The sequence below is a fragment of the Alosa pseudoharengus genome, unplaced genomic scaffold, assembly GCF_046254945.1.
Source record: "Alosa pseudoharengus isolate Yale_2024_CS ecotype anadromous, Long Island Sound unplaced genomic scaffold, YU_APseudo_1.1 YU_APseudo_1.1_scf_1, whole genome shotgun sequence".
NCBI lineage: Eukaryota > Metazoa > Chordata > Actinopteri > Clupeiformes > Clupeidae > Alosa > Alosa pseudoharengus.
In genome coordinates this window covers 48,527,526-48,541,560 of record NW_027468564.1, presented here as the reverse complement: position 1 = coordinate 48,541,560, position 14,035 = coordinate 48,527,526, and the positions used below count along the sequence as shown (strand labels likewise).

The window sequence follows — 14,035 nt, the reverse complement described above, 5'->3', positions numbered from 1 at the left end:
CTTGCAGTACGTTGCATTTCACTAGAACTAAATGTGTGTGAATGTGCATTTTAAGCTGGATGGATGCACTAAGCTCCTAACTTCACTTGCAGACTTTGGTGTCATGAGGTGATGAGTTCCTCTCCCTTCCCTACACTGTTAGTTACTCAGGAACTACTCAGTATAATGGACATAGTTTGACCTTGTTAATAGGACAGAAAAAAGTCTTCATGTAATTTATACTGTCGTCTTTTTCAGGCTGTCCATTCAGAAGCCTGTAGAGATTGTAATCTGTAAAAAGGGTAAGGACTGATTACAATATTATATTCAGCACCTCCGTTTTGTATTAAAGGTGGTGCATAAATATTATATGTGCATAAATGGCCTCTGAGTTTGTTTGCCTCAATTCTCCCCATTTCATAGCGCCTTCCCCTGTCATAGAGCCTCAAATGACCAAGAGGACGAGGACCATCGAGGAGGTGATTGTGGATGGAAAAGTGATCTCCCGTGAGGAGGACGTGGAAGAGGAGAAGCTGCTAGCGAGAGAGTAACTCTGACCCCAGCTCTCATGGCTTCAAGACAGGAGAAGTGACCAACGCAGCAGCGTAAATGGCAACAATCTGCCATGGATACAAAACAAATGGAGATTGGTCTTTGACATGGAAGTCTCAAGCAGTTGTAACTAGCAATAAAAAGCAGTGGTTGCACAATGTGTATGTGTGTGTGTGTGTGTGTGTGTGTGTGTGTACTTTTTGACCGAAGGTAATATAAGGTTCTCTTTACCTTCCCACCTTCTAAGTCAGGGCTGAGGGCAAGTTGTCTGTTTCCCAAGTCTGGATTTTACTAAGAGTGTTGAGTTATAGTTGCGGACTGCACCTACAATGTGTGTTGAGGACAATGTTTGCTGGTGCTCTTTGTTAACAATTACCTAATAATGTTATGACAGCGGTAATACAGCATGATAAAGTAAATTGAGATAAGGGAAATAAAACTTCAAAACAATTCCCTTTTACCACCTCAAATATTTATGTAGCCCCTGGGTGTAAAGCTGATTGTATCTCTCTAATTATAAATCTATACATCATAACTAATCATTTTACAAATGTGAATATCATGGCACAACGGAGACTAGGCACTATTCTTCTCTAAAGCATTGCATGAAGTGAATGAACACATGGCAATAATGTTATATCCCTACATATGGTGGCGGTGGTGGTTAAGGAGCTGGGCTAGTGTGCAGTAGCCTGAAAGTTGTCGGTTCCACATCCGGCTTCCACCGTTGTGAGCAAGGCACTTAACTTAAGTTGCTCGGGGGACAATGTGATCCCTTGTAATATAGTTGACATATGTAAGTCACTTTGGTCAAGAAGTGTCTGCTAATGTTATTAGAAAAGGAGTACTGCAAGTGTTTAATGTTGCTAGGATACACTTTACCTGTGTTGTCATGTCATGCATTCTCCACAACGTCTGGATACAAGCAGACCAAAGGTCGCTGTTCAAAGGTCTCTTGGGAAACACTTTCAAAATGCCTCTTAATGGTTTTACAGCACAGAGCTCTAAATACCATCAACTCATCTCAGGCTGTCTTCCTTAAAGTCTCACTCTCATTCACAAACATTAACATATCTCTCCCTTAACTGCCATACAATCGCCTCAATCGGACTGCATGCCACAGTAGTTACTCTAAGCAACTCATAACTCTATCTTTGAAAGAGAGCAGCCATATGTTCTTGAAAACCAGACACAGAGCCTTTAAGAGCTTCCATGACTCTCCACACTAATGTGGGTTTTAGGAGTCTAGTCCAACGTGATAGTGTCAAGTCCAAGTGAAACCCTATTGTAAATCTCCATGAAGCACAAACATAGTGAGGAAGGTTTATATATGGCCACTTTGGAGGTCTGGATTGCTTCAATGTCTCTTCATCTACTTGAGTTACTTTACAGACATATACTGCTAGTGCCATTCAAAACCTCACAGTATATGCAGCACATTGGGCATTATTTGACAATGTTGTACTTTAGCTAAGTAACATTAAGCACACTCGTTCATGTTGATCTGTGCTTTGTTATACTTGACACAAGTTTACATGTGTAAATGTAAATGCACATTTTCATAGTTCCACAGAGGAATGAATAGAATTCCACTTGGCACATGTTTCATGTGTGACTTGTAATCACTGATGCCACATTGCGTGCCACTCATGCTTGTGAATACACAAGGGCCTAAAGTATGCACACACACACACACACACACATACGTGGCATTGTTTGTTGGTGAAACACGTTAGCGAGGGGTGAGGTTTGGAATGCTTTAAAGATCTCGCAATTCAAACAAGACATAAGAGTGTGAGTTTTGAAAAGTTGAAAGACATACAAGTCTCTCACCTTTCACGTCTGTGCCAACATATACCTGTCTAGGAATGTGGTCCTTACACCTTCTCTGTTCTTGAGGGTGTCCCTCTCGGTCTTGGTTACCATAGTAGTAGGTGAAGATAGCTGATATCTTAGGTGTCACTCAACCAGCAGGATGCTACACAGAAAACAAAACTGCATTTACAGACATAGGAATGCGACACTCGATGACATTCGATCACAGAATGTTACTTGTTATTGTGCCCTATTGACAACGCCGTCTCACCAAGTGAGGGATTCCCTCACATTGGCACATAGGCAGGGGGAGAAGAGCTGGAACACACATTGTGCGTTCATCTAGACATGGCAAACACAAGATCAAAATAATTTTGAGTACTTCCACAGCATTATTTTTTATGCTACCTCTCTTATGAAAACAGGACCACCCATGTGTGTGTCTTTTATCTCCCTCTTTCTCTCTCTCTCTCCCCCCACCTCCTTGTTGTCTTTCTTTCTTTTTTGAATATCTTCTTTCCTTCCTTCCACCCTTCCCTCCCTAAGTCAGTAGCGAGTCCCAGACAATTTCACTGTCAACAGTTTCCCTGTAGGCTGTGAGCTGTCAGATGGCGATGACTGGGGCAGATAGCGCCTGGCAGTCTGCTCCGGGCCACACCCTCCACCCAGGACATCCTCTGTGGAGATCCCACGAGTTACAACCCCCACCTCACCCCACCCCACTTCACCACCCACCCACATGCACACACACACACACACACACACCACACCACACCTGTGCTGTTGTTGGACCACACCGAGGGAATGCGGGCCGTCTGGTTTCTCCCAAGACACAGGCCACGCAAAGGATCACAGGAGAAACTTTTCCACGGGCGGGAACACTCAATGAGACACAGCTGTGGAGTAGCTGGAGAGGCCAGCAGACTGAACCAAGAGCCTATGGGCTGCATAGGACCAGATGGATGGTGGGTGTTTCACTGCCAAACAGATGAAGAGGTGTAGAAATTAATTGTAGATTCAATTAAAATAAAATAAAATAAATAAAATAAAATAATAAAAAATAAAAAGAAATAAATGTCAGCCATACAAGGTATAATGTGTAGTGAAATGCTTAGTCTTCTGACTCCAATGACAGTGTGCAGTGTGTGCATTAATGCCAAGATGCACTATATGGTCAAAAGCATTCAAAGGTTTGCCATTGTACCCACAGGACCTTTGATGACATCTTTTAAATCCACTTAATAAGGTCTTAGGTTGATCTAGAGTAGATCTGATGTTGAGGTCAGTCTCACAATAGGTCCTGGTCACTATAGAACAGTGCAATGCAAACGAAAAAAGAACTCTCCAGTCGTTCATTGTAGTTTTCTAGTTAGAGCAGGCTATTCAACTATAGCAGCCCACGGGCCAGATGTGGCCTGTTGGATTTTACCTGCGGCCCGCCCACAAACTGCCTTCAAATCTGGCTTTCATGACTATGCTTTAATCAATAAAATAAAACAACAGCAGTGATTGCCCCTAAAAGTAAACAATGTTGCGTGGTTTGCACCTGTCATATTGGGCTGTCAGATATACTGTAGGGTGCAGAGCTGCCAACTTTTCAAAAAACCTTGGAATGAGATTTGGTGGGGCCAACCAACATTTTGCCCCGTACACAGCTGTTTTGTTTGGCTCATTCAGCATCATTACTGTACAGCCAAAAACAAAAAATAAAAATATATACCATTTCATGCCATCAGTGGTCCTCAGTGTTGGGACCACACATTAACATTAGGGTACCAAAGGGATCTACAAGGACCACTGAAATTCTAAAGAATGAGAACCACTGATTAACATAAATTGTTAACCTTACCAAACAAAATCTAAATATAAATTGTTTTTTTGGCTGTTGGCTGAACCTGCATTCCACAGATGTAGATGCCATCCTAGGGGGGTCTGGGTGCATGCTCCCCCGGAAGAAAATGTTGTACATTTTAACATTTAAATGCATCCATTTGGTGCACCACTCAGAGGTTAGACTTAATTATTTTTATCTATGAAAATATTTGTGCTGTAGCCTAAGCCATAGTTATGATGATACTGCAATAAGTTCTCAACCAGAAAGCATATTTGCTGAGTTTCACTTCAGATATGGTTAAAAAAAAGTGTACATTTCAGCACTCCATGCAATTATGCAGAAGTAGTCAGTGGTGTTGTTCAGCTATCTAAGATAAGATAGTTATCTTGGTCATTGTAATGGGCATCTATACTGTACATGCTATATCTTCCTTTTTCAGGACAGCTTGGGCTATCCATATCTGGGAAAGTATGATGTGATAATATTTGCACATCAGGTTTTATATCAAGAAAAAAAATATTTGCTCATTATATTTTGCTCATTATATATTTTCTCATTATTATTTTTTCTTCATATTTTTGCATTAATGTCACTAGGAAGCATGCTAGTATATTCATGTCTGTGTAAGTGGGTTTGTCTGAAATCTGGCAATCTAAGAAACATGATGGTGGGATACTCTATGGCTGAGCAATTTACAAACATGTATGTACTAACATAAATAGTTTACATTAGAATACATCAGAATTTCGGCCCAAAGTTAGAGACCATGTAGAAATGTGCTGCAATTTCAAAACCGGATTACTCAGGAACCACTATTTATTATACAGAGACATGCTTTATATCCTCGTATTCAGTAAGGTCTGCTGTTTATCGTGATAAAGGCCATTATAGGATATATTGCCTTGCCATGTGTTGAGTGAAGAATTTGTGAGATATTTCACGGAGAGTAATGCAGTGAACACTTTCCTTTGCATGAGTAAAGGTGAGAGACCGTGCCAATATGACATCTTTTTTGTTTCCATAAACTCAGATTTTTCAGATGGTTGTTGTTCTCTGATATTCAAATATAATAGGACTACTTCGACTCTTTCAGCAGGGATTACCAAATAATGAAATTGTACTGGAAACTTTCACTAAACCACAACAAAACAAAACAATGGTTTGCAAAGTGTGGTTGGAACTAACACACACACACACACACACACACACACCTTAGTGTTATGTAATGACACACACACACACTAGAGCTTAGATCGGGCCCAAAAAATCAAGCCCGACCCTACCCGAGCCCGTGCACATTGTGCCCGAGCCCGACCCGACACGTTAACTGTAATTATGAGCCCGAGCCCGATTTAAACCCGACATTTTTTAAATACGTGGGCCATTATAACTGACGTTCTCAACTACAATTCCGAGCTGTTTGAGCTACAGAAATCCGTTTAGAGGACATTGAGAGGACAAAAGAGGACATTGAAGGCTGGCTATCATTATTTCTGCCATGGCAAGCCTGCTTCATGTTCAAGTTCGGGCTCGGGCAGAGAATCTAAACTCTAACACACACACACACACACACACACACACGCACACAAACTGATTGGAAAATATTTGGAAAAGCTAAATTAAATAATTATGACCTAATCTAAAAGAAAAACAAAGGCATTGAAGGTTATGATATACCGGTATTAAGCAAAATTATGTTTTTCTTTTTACTTTCACCCAGTGCTTTGTCTCTCTCCCATGGCTTATACCACTGAGGTATGCATACCAGACTGACCTGAAGAAGAGGCCCAACCAGGCCTGGGATCAAAGGGCCTTATTGAAGTGCAGTGAACTACTCGAGGAGTGCAAAAGGCAAGTGCTTATACAGCATTGTGTGCTGTTTAGAGCCCTGGGAATTTTTTTAAGCACCTTCCCCCGAACACAACAAAAATTAATTAGCGGGCAACACCCAGTAGTATTTCTTCTCAACACCAAGATCACTATGTTTTTTAAGATAAGGAACATCAATAAGCATGAATCTGATTGCATTGTCCCATTGGTTGAAGGTTTTGTACAGAAACAAAGGAAAGTCTATCATGCCCTCAGCGATTCACTATTACCATTAAAAGAGAGAGAGAAAGAGAGAGAGAAAACCATTAACCAACTCTTGACTGTCGTGACACAAGAGATTAGTGAATAGCCTCCAGCGTGATATGTCACCTGAGTACTGTAGAAAAAAGAACCAGTGAGGAGGAAAAATAATTAGGCGTGTGAGTACCATACAACAAGGAGGGGCGTGCAGTGTACGATTCGCACAACGTGTCAGGGCAGGGCAACCCTGTAAGTTAAAGAGCTATACCAACAAGGGCAAAAGAGTTAACATACTGTATGAGCAACGCCTTGTTGAGATACCACTCCTTGGGGAGATTAGTTTGTTTTATTGGACATGCTGTCTGGTAACAGGGCTACATACCAAAGCACTTAGGCAGTTTCAGTTCTACACACTTTGTAGTTCTCTGAGTACTTTTCGCATTATTCTGTATAATGCTCAAGCCAACCCAGAGCTGTCTCATCAGCTTTGACTTAATTTATCTTTAGGCCTATATGTTAAATGTCAAAATGCCATGTTTCATCTACTGAAAAAGAGGAGTGTTTTGTGAAGGATTTCATCATCCATCACACAGAACCAGGCTTTATATCTTGTGCACCATGGGCATTACAATTATACACACTGTGTATCATTAAGATACTTTGAAAATATGTCCATATGAAAATGTTTCCAAAAATAATATCTCGGTAATAATCATACTATAAAAAAACATATAGACCCTCCACCCTCCCTTTATTTCTGAATATCCCAAATCAGGCTGACATGCCAAAACTCAGTGCTGTGATGTCATTGTCCAACAAACATGGCATCGGTTTCATCTTGGCCCTGAAAAAAGCCTGCTTATGGAATATCAGGTGTGTAAGGGGTGTGTCGCCAGCCACAGTGTACTCCTTATCACAAAGTATGGCAGAAGTCAACATTTCTACACCTGTTTGGTGTCAGACACAATCTCAAGGGCATGGTCAAGTGATCAGTTGTTCACAGTTCATTACAGGTCACCAAGTGACAAATACTGAATTCACTTTTTTATCGTTTAGGGTGACATGAGAATGAGACCCTATGCCTGTGTGATTGTGTCTCTGTCAATTCAGTGTGTGTGTGTGCGTGTGTGTGCGTGTGCGTGTGTTAGAGCTCACTAGATCTACACCCCCAGTTAAAAGAACGAGAGCTTTCTAATTTTGCCGTTCCCTCTCTACTGCAAGGCATTGGTCTATGCATGCAGAGGATGTCACATGGCACATATGGCATGGTCAAACTCACCTGTAGCCATTCACCTGTTTGAGCATCTGTGGTGGATATTAACCGGCTATCAATGATATTAACCAAATATACTACAGCAGGGATGGGCAACTGGCAGCCCTCTTCCTCACTCAGTGCGGCCTGCGGATCAATAAACAAATATCACTAAAATATTGGTTTCACAGGTTTTCACCACATCTGAAACACTTTATTCGGCCAGCGAGGAAGAGAGACTGAGGACTATGAGCTGTTTATAAAGAAAACTCAGCCAAGAGAATCGTACCTTTCAGGCAATTGTAACAGATAATCTTTTCACAGAATTCAAAGGCAACTATGTGTTTAGTATGGTTGGAAACAAAATCAGCCTTGAAAGATGTCAACCTATGTCGCCACTACAACACCACGCACAAAGATAACTGTGCATGCAAAAATGCGCTATATAAATAAAAGTGAATTGACTTGACTTGACTAAAAATATGCTACGGACCTGCTAGAGCTGCTGTCGTAGCCGACCTCAAAGCAAAGGTACACAACAGAGCCTTTTTTGCCACAATTAATCATTGCATGTTGATTGTTTAAATGTGTAATATTTTTTCATTTATGTTCAAAGTTAATTTATGAATAGGCCTAGAAGCGCATTTGATTAGAGATAATATTACATTATTGCAAGTTGGTTTAATAAACATTATAGAAGTACTGTAGCCTATATATATATATATATATATATATATATATATTCTTCTCTAAAAGTGCAGCTTTAATTGGCCTCTATCCCAGTAGTGGAAGTGCATGGTCACATCTGGCCATCTGACAGCAACAATAAAATATTTGTGGCCCTCTCTATCATCAAAGTTGCCCATCCCTGCACTACAGTAATAAGCCTATTTAGCTCTGATGGGCGAAAACAAAACACACATCCCAAAACAGGAGGAATATGCAAATAAAAAGATGGAATCAAATAGTACCAGGCAGGTATATCAAGATTGCAAAGCTGATCGTGGGGTCCGCACAAAGGCTACGTGCCCCACCCAGCTACGACACACCTTTTACTCGAAACCCTTGATGCGGTTAGACTTTCATCACGATAAATAATTATCTCTCCCCGGCACACCCACCTTCAGGACTATATATTCTGTACCTCTTGGCTAGCTCATCACCAGCTTCACTCCTCTTTACTCCACTCCACTGACAAAATTGACTGGGTCTGACATCGAGTCATCACCATGAGTATCCGCACAGTCAACAGGACTTCCTCCATTTCCCTTACGGGTGGATACGGACGACGCATCTCCGCCGCCCGGGCACCAAGTGTCTACGGCGGCGCCGGTGGCAGCAATGTTCGCGTTTCGTACGCAGCCGGAACCAGGAGCGGCTTTGACCTGACTCAGGCTCTGGGTGGAGGTGGCGCGGACTACGGGGTCGGGTTCGGTGCCGGGCTCGGTGTCGGTGTCAATCAAAATGAGAAGGCTACCATGCAGAATCTGAATGACCGTCTGGCTACCTACCTGGACAAGGTGCGCACGCTTGAGAAGAGCAATGCCCAGCTGGAGCGTCAGATTCGTGAGTGGTACGAGAAGAGAACCATCGTCTCATCGGACTACAGCAAATATCAGTCAGTCCTTGATGACCTGCGCAACAAGGTAAAATTATAATTTTGTGATAAATTCGTAGTTTAGATAAGCTCGTTTAGATAAGCTACTTCTAAGTATTCAATCGACTTTCACATAGGCTCTATAATTGGAAGTAGCCTCACCTGTGTCAGATGCATTGTGTGTGGATCTTAAATCCTAAATAACAATTATGTACTTATTTCATTTATTCATATGGTTTAGCTATCGGATGACATGTTAGCCTAACCTTTTAAATCGATACATGACAAAAATATTGGACGTGCTGTAATGTATTCATGGTCTAATTTCAGATCAGCATCGCCAGTCAAAACAATGCCAGGATCGTCCTGCAGATCGACAACGCCAAACTTGCGGCTGAAGACTTCAAACTCAAGTAAGTAAATATATGGTCAGTTAGGACGATCTGAAATTGCTTGTGGAAGATGGACTTTATCTTCATCATATAAACTTGAATTTTTGTACTTTTTAATGGGCAATTATGTAGTAGGCCTATAATCATGCTCTTAACTTGTAATTTTGGCGATTAATGATTCACTTTACAATCCAATAAAGTGCAACAACCTTAGAAACATTTACGGATTAAGCGATTTCATATAATTCCGGAGTGGCTCTCACACACACACGGTAGCATTTACTGCTTGAGGCGAGTGTTGTGACAAGCTTTTTTTTTTAAACCCGTGCAGGTATGAGAATGAGCTCGCAATGCGCCAGTCTGTCGAGGGAGACATCGCCGGCCTCAGAAAGGTCCTGGACGAGCTGACCATGACCCGGTCAGACCTGGAGATGCAGATCGAGGGCCTGAGGGAGGAGCTCGTCTACCTCAAGAAGAACCACCAGGAGGTGAGTATCCCGTTGATATTAGATCCAGTCTAAAAATTTGTTTGTGAACATTCACAAGTTCTTAAATATATCCAGCAAATGTTCAGTTTATTATGTACTGCAAGTGTGGGACAGTAGTTTTTTTTTCTTTCAGACTGCTTCACTTTTGTATACCTCTCTGTGTGATACTAGATTTGAATGTGTAAATGGTGAAGCTCAATCTATTATAAATCTATCATAAAAACTAAGTGTACCTATAGGCAGCATGTTACTGGTATCAGCTATCAGCTTTATCCTAACCTTTATTCAGCATGTGGTTTGGCAACTACCACCCCTATAATCATTAGCTGGCCTTGCAAACAGACAACTGGTTTTGCCTTATTTAACCTGGCAGCTGGTACAGGTTTCAGGGACAGAATTTGACCTATTTGTCCCATCATGGCTCTCCATAGGAAATGGCTGCCCTGCGCGCTCAGATGTCGTCCAGCTCAGTGAACGTGGAGGTGGACGCCGCGCCCCAGGAGGATCTGTCCCGCGTCATGGAGGAGATCCGCACGCAGTACGAAGGCATCACCGAGAAGAACCGCCGCGAGATGGAACAGTGGTACAAGGTCAAGGTAAGGCCAGACTGCCATTCTGGAGAACTGCTCCAGTTACACACTCATACACTCACTCACTCACACACACACACACACACACACACACACACACACACACACACACACACACACACACATGTTAATCTAAGCTGCTCCAGTAACACACTTAAACACACACACCCACACACCCACACACACACACACATTAATCTAAGTAAATATTATAAACTTTCAAATTCACTCCATTAAATAGTCAATCCACTAAATACACATCCATAGTACACAATACATCACCTAAGTGAAATAACCTTGATGCTGAACATTACAACTTTCACTAACACCCCCCCCCCCCTCTCCAGTTTGATGATCTCAACAAGCAGGTGTCCACACACACAGAGGTCCTCCAGACGTCCCGCACCGAGGTCAGCGAGCTCCAGCGGACCCTGCAGTCCTTGCAGATCGAGCTGCAGTCTCAGCTCAGTCTGGTAAGGGTTACACTCTCCACCACGCACACACACACACACAGACACACACACACACTCCTCCTCTCTTGGTTTTCCGTTTCCTATCACTTGTCATGGCATACAAACACGCGGCGCAGCTCAATTTGTTACGCAAAGACCTGATGCAGAGAGGCTCTGCTGATGAGGATCCGGTTTGCATCCGTCTTACTGTGTCATATGTCACACAAGATGGGGCTAGTCTAGTGTTACACTCCCGTTTGCCAGACAACAGGTATTGAGTAATTGTGTCTCAAAGGAGAGAGAGAACGAGAGAGAGAGAGAGAGAGAGAGAGAGAGAGAGAGAGAGAGAGAGAGAGAGAGAGAGAGAGAGTGAACCATTCCTCTGCAGTTTATCACAGTACAGGATTGGCTAATGGTATTAAGTTGTCTAACGTCAAAGGAAAGGTACCCTTCAGGTTATGGTTTCAGACACCGACTCATGGCTGCACATGTCTCAGACACACCTCCAACCCACAGACACTTAACGTCTTACCACACCTCTATGGATTTTACGCTTCATTGCCTCTAGTCAACATCTGGTAGCTTTAGGTGTCTGAGTCAGCGAAACTGATGACGTTAGTCAGCATACAACCACCATGCTGCCAAGTTTACAGAAAATTATCATGTGCCTCTCCAAGTCATGTGAAAAGGCTGTAGATCTCAATGCAGGTTTTGAGAAAATGCCAAATGTTATGGTCACTAAAGATAGATAGATAGATAGATAGATAGATAGATAGATAGATACTTTATTGATCCCTAGGTGAAATTCAAAGAACCTTTGCATATAAGAATTTTAACACATGGGTATTTCCTCCATGTAATATCATCAATCTGCTCTCCTCTGACAGTCACCTCCACTCTAAACAGTCATCTAAACTAAACATTATTGCATTCAGATATGAACAGTTTTGCCTGCTTTTAACAAGGCGTGATATAATTGACAATGATTACACCCCCCCCCCCCCCCCCCTTTGAATGATATGGAAATGCTTCCATCTCTCCTCTTGTCTATTTCAACATGTTTCACAAGTTGTCAATGTTACAATAAACCTTTTTTGACACATTCAACTAGTCATAAAAAAATTACCTGTTTCTCGCCCTTACCTGTTTCAACTCCTGTTCTGCGTGTCGTCCCCTCTTCTCACCCTTAACTGTTTCAACTCCTGTTCTGCGTGTCGTCCCCTCTTCTCACCCTTACCTGTTTCAACTCCTGTTCTGCGTGTCGTCCCCTCTTCTCACCTTTACCTGTTTCAACTCCTGTTCTGCGTGTTGGTTGTCTCCTCCACAGAAAGCGGCGCTGGAGGGCACTCTCCGTGAGACCGAGTCTCGCTACAGCTTCCAGCTCAACCAGCTGCAGGCCATCATCAACAACCTGGAGTCGGAGCTCAACCAGATGCGCATCGACATCGAGCGCCAGGGCTCCGAGTACAAGATGCTGCTGGACATCAAGACCCGTCTGGAGATGGAGATCGCCGAGTACAGGAGACTGCTGGACGGAGAGGAGATCCAGTAAGAAATCTCTCATTGTCTCAGTGTTGAAGTAATATAAGAAAATACTATAAGGGATATTTCTGGATGTTCAGAAACACATGAAGGTGTTGTAAAACATTAAGGTGCAAAATGCAGCAACAATAACTAAGAACAGCTCTAATGACAACAATGTTTTTTTTCTTTTTCAGGAAAACTGTCGTCACAAAGGTGGTCGAAGTTGTCAAACGTAAGTTGATTTAGAGACTATAACACACACACACACACACATTTCTGAAAAAAGCTATTGCTGCTACTTTATCACTATGACCAATTTCTAGGCTTCCCTCAAAATCAATCATATCCTTTAATTAAAAAAAAATCCTTCTACTCACAAGCACATGTCTATACTGTACTTTGTCTGTACTTTAATTTTTGGCGTCTCTTTGTGTGTAAGTCATATCACATTTACCTCAGACTGAAACTTCCATTTCTGTCTTGTCCACAGCTGACCCACTTATTACCAAGAGGGTGAGGACTATCGTGGAGGAGGTTGTGGACGGAAAGGTGGTCTCCCGCGAGGAGGACGTGGACATCGAGGTGCTGAGCGGATCAAGGTCATAAGCCCCATCTTTTTCCACACCCCGTGACCCTGGAAGGAACACAACAAAGTTAGGGAGCTAAGGCTCTGAGTGCAAGAAACATCACAGTTCAAACATAACACTCCAACATGAATGCCATGTTTTTGTTTTTTCAGAGCAATAAAAAAGTAATTAAAAATCATTCCTTGTAAGTTCATTGCTTTTGTTATTAAAGCAACACGATGGAAGAATTGATATCTAGAATTGATATCTCTTGGTGTCAATATTCAACACCTTTTAGCACAAAGATGGTATCCAGTCATTAAAAAAAAACACTAAAAGTTCATGATCATACCCAATCAATAACGTTACGGTAGCAAACATTCTGGGAGTGCAGTAGCAATGTCAGAGACTTCATTCTCCATTTTATAAGTCAGCGTAGAATCAGAATGAGGTGAAAGCTAAAAGAACTTCATTGAGTTTCTTTAAAAAAAATGAGAAATGTTTAGAAAGGAATAAACAATAGGTTATCCATTTTTGTACAAATGGTAATGATAGACATGATCATTTGAAACACATGAGTACATTTCTCAACGCTTTGAAGACAGGCCGCACAGCCTTAAGAGTTAACACAATTAGTGCAATTTAACATAAACAAATGCAGTCATCAGACATTACACAACAAATTGAAACATAACAGTCTTTCAGTCTGTGTCAGTCCATGCTGCTAATATTAGGAGGCAATACAGGATGCAGTTACGGTAAAATATTTCTCTTAGCACCTGCTGGTGCTGCCAGATATTAACAGGTGATCTCTACAACAGCCAAAGATGAGCTCACATGACTCATCGACCCAGGTGGCCCTTAGCTTATTATGTCAGCCAGTTGTAAAGGAGGGACAATGTCAACAGAAAGGATTCTTTATCA

At 42.0% G+C, this 14,035-nt stretch overlaps 2 protein-coding genes across 3 annotated transcripts in view; both read left to right on the top strand.

Moving 5' to 3' along the window:
- LOC143131379 (keratin, type I cytoskeletal 19-like) overlaps nt 1-691 on the top strand; it is a 5,099-nt gene extending 4,408 nt beyond the window's left edge. The window contains exons 6-8 of one of the 2 annotated variants that reach the window (XM_076290998.1): nt 1-6; nt 238-281; nt 421-691. The exon at nt 1-6 is cut by the window's left edge and continues 215 nt beyond it. In XM_076290998.1, coding sequence (XP_076147113.1) covers nt 1-6; nt 238-281; nt 421-530 — 160 coding nt within the window. In that variant the 3' untranslated portion in view covers nt 531-691. Of the gene's footprint in view, nt 7-237; nt 282-402 lie in introns of both variants that reach the window. The other variant, XM_076290989.1, reaches the window with a different exon arrangement.
- Nucleotides 692-8,652: 7,961 nt separating this feature from the next.
- LOC143131372 (keratin, type I cytoskeletal 19-like) lies at nt 8,653-13,310 on the top strand. Its single transcript, XM_076290977.1, has 8 exons — nt 8,653-9,148; nt 9,430-9,512; nt 9,823-9,979; nt 10,411-10,575; nt 10,917-11,042; nt 12,349-12,569; nt 12,740-12,777; nt 13,036-13,310. Exons 1-8 carry the CDS (start codon nt 8,732-8,734, stop codon nt 13,149-13,151), a joined length of 1,323 nt encoding a protein of 440 aa, XP_076147092.1. The 5' UTR covers nt 8,653-8,731; the 3' UTR covers nt 13,152-13,310.
- Nucleotides 13,311-14,035: the final 725 nt, after the last annotated feature.

Bases quoted from the DNA above. Each gene is read 5' to 3' on its own strand.
- LOC143131372 (XM_076290977.1), top strand. From the start codon at position 8,732: ATGAGTATCCGCACAGTCAACAGGACTTCCTCCATTTCCCTTACGGGT. The intron at 9,980-10,410 runs GTGAGTATCCCG...GGCTCTCCATAG, and splicing joins TCAAGAAGAACCACCAGGAG to GAAATGGCTGCCCTGCGCGC. The intron at 12,778-13,035 runs GTAAGTTGATTT...TCTTGTCCACAG, and splicing joins GGTGGTCGAAGTTGTCAAAC to CTGACCCACTTATTACCAAG.